Raw genomic sequence first — 16,104 nt, forward strand, 5'->3', positions numbered from 1 at the left:
AGCCTATTTTCACGGAAACTACTGGACTAATTAAGCTGAAATTTGGTACACATATGTAAATTAGTGACCCAAAGACGGACATGTAACGTAAACAAATGAATTTTAAGCATGGGGGCTACTTTTGGGGATCAATGAGAAAGTTAAAAAATTAAGATTGTCAATAACCCAAGCAAATTAGAAAAATCTGCGGAAATAATTCGTGTAGTTTTGAAAATTGGTACAGGTATACCTTGTGGTGTCCAGATAAACATACTAAAAGTCCTCGAGGGTAGGGGGTGTGCTAAGGGTGCAGGGAGGGTTAAAGGTACCTATTTCATATTTTTGCTCATATCTCGAATATATGTACAAATAGCATTATAATTACTTCGGACAAAAGTTTTATCATACAATTTCCTACAAATTTGGTTATGTTTATTTTTACTCTACGATCAATACTTTAGGAGCTTCAGGCTGTTAAAGTTAAATTAGAGATAAAAAATAAACGATTTAAGAAAACGTCGTTTTTTTCGTAATTGTTCATCATAAATAAAAAATTTAGTTTGGTGTAAGCAAGCTAAGTGACCTGCTGATAAAATATAAAAAAAACCGGCCAAGAGCATGTCGGGCCATGCTCAGTGTAGGGTTCCGTAGTTACCCGTCTGTCAAAATGGACTATTCGCAAAAACTCAAAAACAGCTATACCGATTAGGTTCGCTATATTTTTCCTTGAAAGTCTTTACTAAGTATTGTTTTTATGATTTTTTTTCATATTTTTTGGACCCATGGTTCAAAAGATAGGGGAACTGAAGGGGAAAACACAACTTATTTTCTTTCAAATCGATTATTTCCGAAAATATTAAGTTGATCAAAAAATGGTTCTTAAAGACCAGTATTCGTTTTAAAAGACCTATCTAACGACATCCCACACTATAGGGTGGAAGCGAAAAAAAATTCATCCCCACTTTAATGTAGGGCAGCCACCATAAAAAAATATTTTTTTCTAGTTTCTATTATTAAATTTGGCATGAATATATAAATTTGTTACACTGACAAAGTCGTAAAATATAAACTAGAAAAAATATTTTTTTAGGGTGACTCCCCTAGGGGCTATTCATAAATTACGTCATTACAAATTAGGGGGGGGGTCTGGACATCGGATGATGGTAGCATGACGTAGGAGGAAACGGGGTCATTCGAAGCATGTTTTTTGGATGAATTTAGGGGGGGGGGGGGGGTCACAAATAGAAAAAAATCGATGACGTAATTTATGGACAGCCCCCTACATTAAGTGGGGATGTATTTTTTTTTTCGCTTTAACCCTATAGTGTGGGGTGTCTTGGATAGGTCTTTTAAAATGAATAAGAGTCTCTAAGGACCATTTTTGACCAATTTAATATTTTCGGAAATAATCGATCTGAAAGAAAAAAGTTGTGTTTTCCACTTTAGTTCCCCTAGCATTTTAACCATGGGTCCAAAAAATATTTAAAAAATCGTGATAGTAAAACTTAGTAAAGACTTTCAAGGAAAAATATAGCGAACCTAATCTGTTTAGCAGTTTTTGAGTTTTTGCAAATAGTCTATTTTGACGGACGGGTAACTACGGAACCCTACACTGAGCATTGCCCGACATGCTCTTGGCCGGTTTTTTTTTTATATTATATCAGCAGGTCGCTTAGCTTGCTTATCCTAAACTTTTTTTCTTTTCTGATGAACAATTACGAAAAAACGACGTTTTCTTAAACCGTCTATTTTTTATCTCTTATTTAAATTTAACAGCCTGTAGCTCCTTAAGTATTGATCGCAGAGTAAAAATGAACATAACCAAATTTGTAGAAAATCTTGTGATAAAACTTTTGTCCGAAGTAATTATAATGCTATTCGTACAGATATTCGAGATATGAGGCTAAAATAAATGAATCATACACTAAAAAAAACTACTACTATCAAACTAAATGACACCGTCATGTCAAGGTAACAAGTCTCATCTTGCCACGACTATTATAATAAACATGATGGTGGATGTAACGTCAAGGTGTCAGTGCAAGTGTCAACTTGGGTGCGTTCACCGCGTTCCTAAATAATACAAATTGCAGAACTAAACTTGTCCAAAATTCGACTAGCTTAAAAAGTCACAAAAATTGCCTCAAGATCGTAAGTCACGCACATGTCACACGAGAAGGCGAAAAGTCACGAAAAATGTGACTTTTGTGACCATCTGGCAACACTGGGTGGGTGCCGCCAAGGCCGGATTTTGGTAACCACAGACAAAGAGAATTAATTAATTATCTTTTTATGGCTCCTCTACACGAATGGCCAACGCCGGCCAATCGAAGGGATTCATTATGCATTATGGCTTCTCTTCACGTTGGGCCAACGCCAACGCCAACGAGGGACGCAGCCATGCGGTAGAATGAGATAGCAATACCACTTGCTCCCTCTAACGCATAAATGCGTCCCTCGTTGGCGTTGGCGTTGGCCCAACGTGAAGAGGGGCCATTAGAGGGAGCAAGTGATATTGCTATCTCAGTCTATCGCATGGCTGCGTCCCTTGGATTGGCCGGCGTTGGCCATTCTTGTAGAGGAGCCATAGGTTCCGTACCCAAAGGGTAAAACGGGACCCTATTAATAAGACTCCGCTGTCCTTCCGTCCGTCCGTCCGTCTGTCACCAGGCTATCTCACGAACCGTGATAGCTAGACATATGGAGTGTAGAAGTAAACTCTACCTTCCATAGCTAGACAGTTGAAATTTTTACAGATAATGTATTTCTGTTGCCGCTATAAAGTAGCTATCGACTTATGGGTCCGGGACGCACCCATAAGTCGATATCTCTTTCTCCCTCTTACTTATGGGTGCGTCCCACAATGACCTTGGTGCGGTGCGATAGTGTGTTTGCTACTTTACAACAAATACTAAAAACAGAATAAAATAAAGATTTAAGTGGGGCTCCCATACAATAAACGTGATTTTTGACCGAAGTTAAGCAACGTCGGGTGGGGTCAGTACTTGGATGGGTGACCGTTTTTTGCATTATGGTACGGAACCCTTCGTGCGCGAGTCCGACTCGCACTTGCCCGGTTTTTTGCCACAGTGTGTAAAATTTTTCAGACTGAGATAGAGCAACACATACACACCTCTCTCGTTTCACTTCACACTTGTTTGGGCAGACCAGTGGCCTATTTTATAAAGCTACAAGTTACAATTTACAAGCGGAAGTCTCGTTCTAACACATAGGGTTAGATGTGTTAGACCACATGTGTTAGAACGAGACTTCCGCTTGTAAATTGTAACTTGTAGCTTTATAAAATAGGCCACAGGGAGACAACCTTTGGAGACAACAGACAACATCGAGCACTTACGCGTTTTCACCGGACGAGATCGCGTTGTGTAATAAGATTTTTACACCACAGTTATAATATACTTCGTAAACGGAACGGTGCGTTGTATTGACGATTCTGTTAATTGACAGTTATCGAGGCTTCCTTCCATTCCGTCATTAAATTTTAGCAGGTTTATGTTTGTGGTTTCACCGTTGGCGTCGTCTCGTCGTTCAGATCAGAGTTCCAAGAACTTTAGAAGATGCTGTGTTAAAATCCACGTTATTATATACCCGTAAGACCATTGCTTTCTAGTTCCGTAGGTTCAACAAACAGGTTACGGTCCCATCGCCCTATGCCACCGCAGGCTTGGTCATGCGTGTATTCCCGTTGACCCGGCAAAGATAATTAATTAGGGTCATGCACCATTCAATTTACAAAATATGCAGTTGTGAGCTTCATTTTGTACGCTTTTTCACTGGTCTGCGATTAAGATTCATCTCGCTGACATTACTTATCTCACGCCACTAATTTGAAACGTATTTAATCCTTTTTATGAACTTTTCCATCGGTTTATTCTCAATCAGAGGTCAAAATGAAAGACATGTTGATAAATAACAGACCTGTACAAATAAATGCTGGTGTTTTATAATTATTTCAATTCGTTCCACAGGCTTCTAACCTAGCAGTGGCAGTGCATACAGTCTGATGTGCGTCTAAACAGAAGTGAATTATATTTCATGTTGTAATAAAAAAAATACCTTTGGATTCTGGACACTAAAAGTGCGGAAAAATGAGTTACTCTAGTGATGAAGTGAACTTTCTTGTATATCGCTACCTACAGGAATCAGGTATAGTAATTGATATAAAGTGGGAATGCTATCTATGCTGTGAAATAATTTAATATTAAATCTGTACTTCACAGATATATTTAATTGATATAGCTAAACCTTTACCTAATCATTGCAGGTTTCCATCACTCTGCATACACATTTGGTATTGAGTCACATATATCACAAAGCAATATCAATGGTGCCTTAGTACCTCCTGCAGCTTTGTTGAGTATTCTTCAAAAGGGTTTGGAATACACTACAGCAGAAATTACTTATGGGGAAGATGGTAAGTACACTCAGTTCCGATAGAACTGTTATGTTTACACTGTTAATAGTAAATAATTGAACTAATATGCATAAATGAGGAGCTTATATTCAAAAGAACCTGATTTGTCACAAAAACATTAAAGTTATGCTAATGTTATCAGTCTATAGAACATTAAAAATAGCACCTATAAACCTCGTTTATTTTTCCGTTAGTTTCAAGCTTAAATCAAGGGCCTTTTTCAAAGACATTGGTATTCTAATTAACTCCATTTCGGAGGTAATCATATGTACTATTTTCAAACATCTTAAATTCGAATAATAATATTTTGTAAACACATTGTACAAAGGTAAAAACATACTTCAAACGTATGCCCATATCTTATCAGTTAGTTAAATTATGCTAGACTCAAATGAGTCCAATTTGTGAAAAAAGTTCAATTTTATTGAGGCTAATGATATGAGAATTGTAAGGTAATAGTTCTATTATAGTTCCTAGTCACAATTAACTGGCCATTCTTGTCTTTCAAGGGCTTCTTCTTCCTCTGGTTGCCGTTCCCGGCCAAGGTCTTCGTTGCCTTGTACATCTTGGAGTTCGCAGCGCGTTGGGCGCAATCTGCAACACTATCAACCCATACTCGACGTTCGTGCCGGGTACTGCGGTAGATTTTTCTGCGCATCTGTCTGTTGCAGCCTTAGGTCTTTGCGCACTGCCAAGTCGCTGGTTGCCAGGAGTTGAATGGAGTTGGCGCCTTTCCTCAATGAAGTTCCAGGTTCTTTGTGACATCCAGTCCTCACGTGTGTATGTTTTGTGTCCAAGAACGACGGAGCTGGTCTCTGTATAGGCCATTTTGATGTGATTCCACTCAGCGTCGACTGAAGAAGTATCCGTTTCGAGGACGGAAAAGCGATTTCGCAGCTCGAGCCTTGTATGTTTACCTATGTATGTTTGACGTGGTGAACAATTTGCTACGCTAGTGACTTTATTTTGGAATATTTCGTTTGTGTGGGTTTCAAACCTCAATTTCAATACATACAAATGGTAGGGTAGGTACAAATAGTATGCTACAAATAACTATTATTTATTCATTTTTTTTCTATTTTAGGCTCTGAAATACGTCTCACTGAAAGCTTGAGCTTGATTGATGCTGTCAGTCCAGAGATAATTGCTGCTCGCCAAAATGCACATAACACACAAAAACAAGCTATTAGAGCAGAGCAGGGCACAGGAACTGAACAAAATGGTGTTGAAGTAAGTTCGGTTTTGCAAAACACTATACATCAGTCAAATCTTACAAAAAAATCTCCTAAAAAAACAATGCGTAATGTAGTTCTGTATTTTTTGCATGTTATTTGGAGTCCTTGGAGGAATGTGAGACTATGTTTTGCAAGCAAAAAAAGTTTTGCTCCCTGCGTAATTTGCGAAAAACTGCAAAAATTACGGACGTTTTCAGATTTTACAGTTTTATTATAAAACTATGAGTTTTTGGTCAAATCTTGCTATGTAATATTGAAAGTATATTAAAGGCCATAGTCGGTTTTCCATAGTAAATTGGCCCTTAAGTCAATTTGATTCGGGTTTTTTTTTGTGAGTACCTCTTATGGTTAAGGATATTTTTGCTGAGTATCAACATCCTCCTACTAGTGACAGTTTTTGACTTATGATTTTTTTTTTCTTTAATGTATTGTTTTTCGGTTGATATGATATGAGATATATTGCAATGCATAAAGTTGTAATTACCTTTCATTTAAGTGCAAGAAAGGGTCAGTAAGTCTTACAGTTCTCTAGTTATCGTAAAAAAAAAAGAAATGCCATAATGGGGAAGGCAACTAATGTATTGTTTAAGGCATTGTCAAAATACCTACAAAAGGCAGTTCCATCGTCGAGAGCACAATCTACGATTAGCTTTTACCGGCTTTCCCCGATAGCAGCAGAGCGATGTCAGAGATCAAACATTTTTTAAATGCACTCCCCTCTTCAGCACTTCATTCGTTCAGTAATGAAATCAAGATACAATCTGTAGTTTGGCTTGTTTCTCGGCCCCACTTTTTGGTTGTAGCCATAGATTCCACGATACCGATTCTGATTTAACAATTTGTTATGGTTTTTAACTTACTTGTTTTGATACGACTTTGACGATAGTTCACGGTAATTGGGGTGGTGTTGGTGAAACACACTGAAATTACTGGAAGTCATGTCATTAGATATCTAGATCGCGCTCGCTTATTGGTGCTCTTGAGTGTACTGTGAGTCGTGCTAATACAAGATCACGATAATATCCTAACCATAACAAATTGATACATCATAATCAGCTACCATTACACATTCTAGGTACACGTTTGTGTTATAATCCACGGGTTTTAACTAGCAATATCCCATTACTACGAGTCTTTACTACATGGGTGTATAAATTGACAAAGGAAATCATGAATAGAAAAAGAACTGAAAGAAACATGTAGGTAAATAAAAAATATAGAATAATAGATAAGTGTGTGTTAACATGATGTGCCAAGCCGGGCGGATTGCATACATTTGTTTCATATCGGAGAGCTTACTTATACCAGTGGGGAGACACTCCTGAGTTCGGTCGAACTCGGCTCCGTTCGGCTCAGCATTGCTCCGAGCAATTATTAGGGTTGGCACCACTTGACTTCCTTTTGCGTGCACGACCACAGATAAGATAATCACTTGAATTTTGACAACCCTAAATAGCCGAAAGGGATAGGGCCATATATTAGAAAGGGATAGCATGATTCGACCCTGAACCGCTGTGAAACTTCGGGTTTGTAGGAAGTGTCCTTTCTGTACGGTAGTACTATTATTTCTTCTGTGCTTATACCGGTTTCTTTAGCCCTTGACTCGCGTATGATAAGTAAGTGATATTAATAATGAATTACAGCACCATGTTCAGTAACTGGGTGTACTTTCGTTTGGGCCAAATACCTTTCGCCAAATTTCACTTCCCAAGAAACTTATCGCAATAGTTTCATTTACCAATGAAAGGAACCTTTAGCAAATAGCAAAGTTACACTTCGCATATAATTTATTTGGTCAAATTATCATTTGGCAAGATTTTACTTTGTCAAATGTTATTAGGACAAAAACTTATTTAGCAAACGTTTTGGTTAGACTGGAGCAAGGGGGGGGGGGGGGGGCTGTGACTTAAATTTTTTTTGACAAAGTGGTCTCACTATGACACAATTTTTAAAATATTGTAATGTGTAGATCACGTCAAAATAAGCATCTTTTATTGAAAAATAATTTCTCAAAAATAAAAAATGGCCGAGTTAGACGCCTCCAAAGATTGATGTTTTAAAGGGAGCTGGGACTTGGAAAATTTTCATCGAGAGTGGTGTCATTATGACATATATTTTAAATGATTGCAACGTATAGAACACGTCAAAATATGATACTTTTACTTGGAAAACTTTTGTCTTTTGTCTTGAAAATAAACAGGAGGGACAGGAAACGTAATACAGACATAAGAAGGACAACAAACGTAATAGACGCCTTACAATACTGTAAAACACTAAAATGGAGGTGGGCAGGCCATGTGGCACGTATGAGCAAGGACAAATGGACAAATAAAGTAACTATGTGGCCAGGACCACTCGGCAAACGAACTCAAGGAAAACCGAAAGAGAGGTGGTCAGACGAGTTAGCTAGAACTGCTGGAAAGGACTGGATTACGAAGGCGAAGAGATACCTGGAAGGATATGGAGGAGGCCTTTACTCGTAGAGAGGTCCTTAAATAAACATTTAAATAAATAATTATGTATGATATACAAATTAAATTAAGTATGTATAATATATCAATTAATAATTTTCTAATTCAAAATAATAATTAAAAAGAAAAAAAAGAAAAAATTTAAATTTGAAATGTTATATTATATGTTATATGTAAAGTATGCCTGAAATGAAATTTTAATGTATTTAAGAAATGAGACTGTAAATTATGTTTGTTTATTAGGGAATAAAGAGGCTATATTATATTATATATTATATTATTATACTTGGAAAACTTTTGTCTAAAAATGAAAATGGCGGAGATAGAGCGTTTAACATAACACTCTTTAAAGGCAGGTCGGTGTAGGTTCGACGACGAGTGAAGCGAGGAAGAGTGTTAGGTAGAACTGCGACCTTACAGTGCGCGAGCCGAGCGAGCGAAGCGAGCGTGCCGCGGCAGCGGCCGGCAAAGCGCCAGAACCGACTTTTTTATAATAAAGTCCCAGCTCCCTTTATGCATGTAAGTTATGCTTAATGATATAATGATACATTTGACTAAGTGATACTTGCTAAAATGAAACTTGTCCCAGTAATTATTTGGTAAACAATAACTTGCCAAAAAAAGACTATTGCTAACTGAAAAATTGCGATAAGTTGTTTTGCCAAACATTTTTTTGGGAAATCATAATTTGGGAAACATAGTTTGGGATGTGATACTTTGGGAAACGTTTTTGGCCCATTCGTTAGTAAACCCAGTAACTGGCGTGAATTACATTGGCGTGATTGGCGTTGGGTGAGCTTATATAAGATAATTAAAGAGAATTTTTATTAAGTTAAGATTAAAAACGCGTTTTTAACACCCTAAATCGGATAAATTTCCGAATATTTTTAGTTAAATGCCTATATTTATAATACGCAAAATGTATCACTTGTATCGTGGTTGCATAAAACCACACAATTACTTTTTTTCTATTGAAAAATTGACCCATTTACTTTCCAGTTATTTTTATTTTTGAATTGGTCCGAACTATAAATACATTTATACAGTAAAGACTAGTAGTGAAAGAGGTATTGCTAGTTCCAACCCGTGGATTGACAACTCGCTGAGCAGTACCTCCACATTCATTTAGCTTGAACGGCCATTGGAAATTAATTTGTAATTTATCGTGTGTAAATACGGTAAACCACCGAAGAAATTACAATATACTGGTAACATGACAAGACTGAGTCACATACATGCCTATAACACAAACGTTTACCTAGAGCGGGTAATGGTAGCTGATTCCGATGTATCAATTCGTTATGGATAGGATATTATCGTGATCTTGTAATTACCACGACTCACAGTACACTCAAGAGCACCAATAATCGAGCGCGAGCTAGATATCTAATGACATGACTTCCAGTAATTTCAGTGTGTTTCACCAACACCACCCCAATTACCGTGAACTATCGTCAAAGTCGTATCAAAACAAGTAAGTTCAAAACCATAACAAATTGTTAAATCAGAATCGGTATCGTGGAATCTATGGCTACAACCAAAAAGTGGGGCCGAGAAACAAGCCAAACTACAGATTGTATCTTGATTTAATTACTGAATGAATGAAGTGCTGAAGAGGGGAGTGCATTTAAAAAATGGTTGATCTCTGACATCGCTCTGCTGCTATCGGGGAAAGCCGGTAAAAGCTAATCGTAGATTGTGCTCTCGACGATGGTACTACTGCCTTTTGTAGGTATTTTGACAATGCCTTAAACAATACATTAGTTGCCTTCCCCATTATGGCAATTTCTTTTTTTTACGATAACTAGAGAACTGTAAGACTTACTGACCGTTTCTTGCACTTAAATGAAAGGTAATTAAATTTGCTACAACTTTATTCATTGCAATATATCTCATAGCTTGAGCGGTTGTGCCCATATTTGTCTTAAAATATAGGAAAAACTAAAAATTCCATTCTAAGGAATAAATACCCTTTTTTTAAAGCCTCATATCTCAAGAACTATTTTACATACGGCGCTGTAAATGGGCTTATATTGTTCCAAATTTAATGTACTTTCAACATTACACAGCAAGGTTTGACCAAAAACCCATAGTTTTTTAATAAAACTGCAAAACCTGAAGAAAGTCCAAAATTTTTGCAGGTTTTCGCAAATTACGCAGGGAGCACAACTTTTTTTTGCTTGCAAAACATAGTCTCATATTCCTCCAAGGGCTCCAAACAACATGCAAAAAATACAGAACTACATCACGCAATGTTTTTTTTGGTTTAACATTATGTTTTAATTGATATCTCTAGGTCACAGCATGTAACCCACCAGCAGCAACTGGGGGCGCGGCGACTCCGAGTGCTCCTGAGAACATGGAGGTTGATCAGTCCATAGAAATACCGGCCAGCAAGGCTACAGTCCTCAGAGGCCATGAGTCTGAGGTGTTTATTTGTGCTTGGAACCCCAGTACTGATCTGTTGGCAAGTGGCTCGGGTGACAGCACAGCCAGGTTTGTGAACGTATATGCGTATTGAGACATTTTGTAATTTTTGTAAATAGTAGTATGTAATTTGTACTTCAATTGTGACCTTTAATGTATATTATGTGGTAACTTTGGCTGTCAAAAGTTTGTTTGACAATTTAGTTACCAGAAAATGTATTGCGCCGTACAGCGATTTACTTTACATCTCTACAATTATCTACGTTTAGTTGCTGTAATTTACTAATTGTGTTATACATATAAAGGGAACAGTCTTGCTACCTATCTAGTAATTCTACTGTCATTAACAATAACAACACAGGGCTGCTTAGGGGTCACAAAACCGTGCTTACTTTAGAAAACCTGTTTTTCGGTTTTTTCGGTGATTTCGATTTTACTTATAATTTGTAAAATAAGCAAGTATTTTTAGGATCAATGCTTTGACATTAAGTCTTCCACGACATTTCTATTTACTATCTTTACCAAGACCATAATTATCAATAAATCAATCCAAATCCATCAATAAAGTTTTTAACTAAGTCAGCAATTCTAAAACGGAATGGCTAAGCAACCTATTATATGACAACGGTGTCGACATAGTTCTCCTTTTGGACGTGCTAGCGGATTTTCCACACTCAACACCGCCTAGTATTAGTTGTCATAGGTCTGAAAATACCGATGGTTGAGTCGTCTCCTGCCTAACATCACATCGCGGAAGTTTGCTTATGCTGATGACCTGCCTCTTGGGACACAAAAATACAGCTTGGAAATGGAACAAAATAGCCTGGAAACGGACCTGGATCTATTAGATGACTATTTCTCTCAGTGGCGTTTGTGCCCCAGCACTTCCAAGACCGAGGTGTTCTGCTTTCACAAGTGCAACAAACTAGCCAACAAGGAGCTGAGAGGAAAATTCAGGCAATCTTCTCCGACACAACTTCCTTCCTAAATATCTCCGAAGCATCCTGGATTGAAGCCTTAACTTTAAGGAGCACCTATCTGCAAAACTGGGCAAATAGATATAACGTTGGAGACTAAAAAGCTAGTCATTTATACAATTAGTGCGTATAATGTATTGTTTTTTTTAATTTGCTCTTCAAAATAATTAAACTATGTATATATGTTACTGTAAAAGCCCGAAGTACGGCAAAACCTAGGATTTACCGGTAAAACCTAGGTTTTACCGATGCCGATCGGTAAAAGCCCGAAATGTTAAATCTTACTAGTTTACTTCGTGCTTTTACCAACACCGATATGGTAAATCCTAGGTCTTACCACGGCGACCGGTAAAGTTTGAATCATGCACTGATTCTCAACCCCTCCCGCTCAAACCCCCGTACACCGCACCGCATTCGCCGTTAAGTGGGTTAGGTTAGGTTTGAACTGCGATCCTCACAGAACCGAACAAAAGTGGGTTAGGTTAGGTTAGAACTGCGACCCTTACAGAAACGAAATGCTACTAGAAAAGGGGGTGGTTTTTACCTCCTTTTCTACATAGTGCACCATCTACCATAATCTATCATCGGGCCCCATAGAAGTCGGTTTTTTTTTCTTAAAAATTATCATCTAATAATCTCAAGAATCAGTGCATGATTCAAACTTTACCGGTCGCCGTGGTAAGACCTAGGATTTACCATATCGGTGTTGGTAAAAGCCCGAAGTAAACTAGTAAGATTTAACATTTCGGGCTTTTACCGATCGGCTTCGGTAAAAACTAGGATTTACCGGTAAAACCTAGGTTTTGCCGTACTTCGGGCTTTTACTGTAACATATATATAAAACTGTAAAATCGAAAAACTCGAAAAAGCCGGTTTTATTAAAGTGAAAACCCGGTTTTGGCAATTGGCTGTAAACCCGGTTTTTTCGATTTCGGTGAAACCGGGTTTGTGACGCCTAGTGCTGCTATTTGCATAAGCAATTAAGCAGTATGTTGTAGTTACGCATAGTAAATGTAATAACGGCTATTAATTTATTATTAAGACTGATGTTATGCTTATCAGGATCTGGGATATGTCTGACAATCCTGCTACGACTCCTAATCAGCTGGTACTGAGACACTGTATCCAGAAAGGTGGGGCAGAGGTGCCCAGTAATAAAGATGTCACTTCTTTGGACTGGAATGTAAGTAATAGAATCTGCTTACAATAAGACCTTGTTGTTGATTTAATCATGTTGATTGTTGCTGTGTATGATTGCACATGATTTGAGAGTGAGTTTTGGGCCTACTATTTTCCAGTGTGACGGTAACCTTCTAGCAACGGGATCATACGACGGATACGCCCGCATTTGGACCACTGATGGAACCTTAGCCTCCACATTGGGTCAACACAAGGGACCTATATTTGCTCTGAAATGGAATAAACGCGGGAACTACATTCTGAGTGCAGGGGTAAGTTATACATAAGTACATTAAATAGTGACTATGATGGTTCACAAATTTTCACGTTATATTTAGTAATTTGAATATTAAGACATTGTAATGGTACTTTAATTTCAGGTAGACAAGACGACCATAATATGGGATGCCGCGTCAGGACAGTGCACTCAGCAGTTTTCCTTCCATTCTGCTCCGGCGCTGGATGTGGACTGGCAAACAAACACATCCTTTGCATCTTGTTCTACAGATCAGTGCATCCATGTGTGCAGACTTCATGTTGATAAGCCTATTAAAAGTTTCCAGGGACATACTGTAAGTTTTTAGCTAAGGTCTATTATTGTGTTATTCATTCCAATCTATAATGATAATGTAAGCCAGAAATTATAATTAATTTTATTTTCTTTTAGAATGAAGTCAACGCCATAAAGTGGGATCCTCAAGGACAGTTACTGGCTTCCTGTTCTGATGACATGACTTTGAAAATTTGGTCCATGAAACAAGATACATGTGTTCATGACTTACAAGCTCATTCAAAAGAAATTTATACCATCAAGTGGTCTCCTACCGGTCCGGGAACACAGAATCCAAATATGAATCTTATTTTGGCCAGCGCTTCTTTCGATTCCACTGTACGTTTGTGGGATGTCGAAAGGGGCGTGTGTATACACACTTTAACAAAGCACACAGAACCGGTTTACAGTGTGGCCTTTTCGCCCGATGGCAAATTTCTGGCCAGTGGCTCTTTTGACAAGTGTGTGCATATATGGTCGACACAGACCGGTGGGCTGGTACACTCGTACAAGGGTACAGGTGGCATATTCGAGGTGTGCTGGAACTCGCGCGGCACCAAAGTCGGCGCTAGTGCTAGTGACGGCAGCGTGTTCGTGTTAGATTTACGTAAGCTATAAGGAACAACACTCAGGGCTCGTTCCACTTGACGCTCGCGTCACTCTCGGCGGCGCACGCGGCAGTAAGCAATTTGTTTCCGGCGGTATAAAAGAGGAATGGGACGTAGCTACAGATAGATTGAATATTCCTAGTACGTAAGTACTTGACGCCGTTCTGTCTTTTGTGTATTTTACCGGGATGATGGCATTATACCTTTCCAGACTAAGGGGCTATTCATAAATTACGTCATTTCAAATTAGGGGGGAGGGGGGTCTGGACATCGGATGACGGTAGCATGAAGTAGGAGGAAAGGGGGTCATTTGAAGCATGATTTTTGGATGATTATAGGGGGGATCAAAAATCGTCAAAAATCGATGACGTAATTTATGGACAGCCCCTAATACGAAATGGCAAAAACTTAACTTTTCAATACGTTTTTACCTATAACAAGAAATCTCAATAACTACTGAACGCGCATGGATTATTGGATTCTATTAGATGTGTAAAATGTAAGAAAAAATCGTTCTTCGAATTGGACAGCTAATGTAGATGGCGCAGTACGCTTAATATATGCGGTAACTCTAGTTGCCAAAAATATATATTTAACCGTTCCGTTACAAAACGTTATAGCGCCTACAGCACCATTTTCATCAGCTGTCTTACTTGGGGGATATACTTTTTCTTCGAATTAACATATCTGAAACGGTCAAAGAATTTTTGGTTTTAATTTTGGTATTTATTGGTTTTAGTCACGGGTCCTGGTAATACCTTTAATACGGAAATATGATCTTAGCCATCAGCTAAATGAATGATATAGTTTCGTGAAGGACATGTTTCTTATGTGGATTAATGGCAGGAAGGCGAAGCAAACGTCAGCATTTAGGGGCATTTCTCATAACCAAGAAATAACTACATGAGAAGTTGCTTTATTTTGGGTATTCTTAGATCCCGTATTCAAAGGGTGTCAACTTTCTAGTATTAAGGCTCGTCGAGGATTCCATTTCGTCACTACTTTAAAAAAATCTCGTATCTCGCACTGCTACTCAAAGTTAAAACGCATCATAAACCCCAATAGTTAGAAGGTTGAAATGTTCAGTGTGTGGCTTATATTTCCTACATGACGGCTTGAAATCATCAATTTATGTGTAGTGAGGGGTGTAGTAGACGGCGTGATTTTTTTGCCGCTTTTGTCAAGTGGAACGAGTCCTAATCAAAGGCGAATGTTCATGTTAGCATTCAATCTGCTATTGCAGCGATTTAGTAAGTAGGTATTATGTACAGAATTTTAATAAAAGGCGCTATAAACACATGTAATTATCATAATAGTAAAGCAAGTAGGTAACGGAAAAAAGTTTCTTTATCAATCACAGAATAATAGGTAATTATGAAATTTGGCAAAAAAACAGCATGGAACATGTAAAGTAATATCTAAAGCTCGCAAGAGAAAAAACAATTTATGATTCTTAGATATAAAAGTATTTAGTAAGAAAATAGGTGTAAATAAGTAAAGTGGCAATTGAACGTTTTTTTGGCTGGCTATCCCAATTTTATAGAAACTAAACAAAAAAGTTAAATTTATTAACCTGCCTTAGGGTGGTATTCAACCTGTCCAATTTCTTTGTCCAATGTCAGTGCGTCTCACTCTCTTATTAAAACTGTGTGTCGCAATTGATCGCAATACACATTGGACAGATGGAATACCATCCTCAGACCTAGGGTGTTGGTACTCTTCGGTCATGTGTGGCGCCAGCTTTTAAATAGTATGTGTGTTATTTTTAAAGATTCATGTGTAAGTTATTGAAAAAAATATTAGCAATATGAACGTTGTAAACTGGCTGGCTAGCAACACATGTCTTAATATGTATTTAAATAGTTAACTGTTGCTTCAATGAATTGTACGCGAAATATTATGTATGTTTCTGAACTCTGATTCCGATTTGATTACATATAGTCTGTACGTCTGTACCTGTATTCGTTACAAATGTAGGCGGTTGTGCTAGGCGCTGTGCGCTACACTTATGGGACGGGCGAGCGATTATTGCGAAAGCTAGACACGGCTCTTTCATGTTCAAGTGATTACATGACTCGAAATTATCCAATCGTGGAGATAGCAAAAATATTAAAACATTCTATTTAAGTAATAATTTTAATTACTTAGTTACACCGTTGCTAGAAGTTGTTAAATCGTTCAATTTACGATGCCAAAATTAAGACATTATTACTATACTTACCACAATCATGCTAAAGTTGGTC

The 16,104-nt window shown here is 37.9% G+C and overlaps 1 protein-coding gene across 2 annotated transcripts; it reads left to right on the top strand.

Moving 5' to 3' along the window:
• Positions 1-3,457: 3,457 nt before the first annotated feature.
• Positions 3,458-15,914, top strand: LOC134804422 (F-box-like/WD repeat-containing protein TBL1X). Of its 2 annotated transcripts, XR_010146124.1 has the most exons (10): positions 3,458-3,590; positions 3,969-4,146; positions 4,265-4,414; positions 5,499-5,644; positions 10,417-10,616; positions 12,587-12,707; positions 12,823-12,975; positions 13,084-13,275; positions 13,371-14,360; positions 14,601-15,914. XR_010146124.1 is itself a non-coding variant. In XM_063777463.1 (9 exons), the coding sequence occupies exons 2-9, from the start codon at positions 4,089-4,091 to the stop codon at positions 13,869-13,871; spliced, it is 1,521 nt and encodes a 506-aa protein (XP_063633533.1). In that variant the 5' UTR covers positions 3,458-3,590; positions 3,969-4,088; the 3' UTR covers positions 13,872-15,914. The 2 variants fall into 2 exon arrangements, 1 of the variants encoding a protein (XP_063633533.1); XM_063777463.1 differs by having other exon boundaries at positions 13,371-15,914.
• Positions 15,915-16,104: the final 190 nt, after the last annotated feature.

Source organism: Cydia splendana, chromosome Z, assembly GCF_910591565.1.
Source record: "Cydia splendana chromosome Z, ilCydSple1.2, whole genome shotgun sequence".
NCBI lineage: Eukaryota > Metazoa > Arthropoda > Insecta > Lepidoptera > Tortricidae > Cydia > Cydia splendana.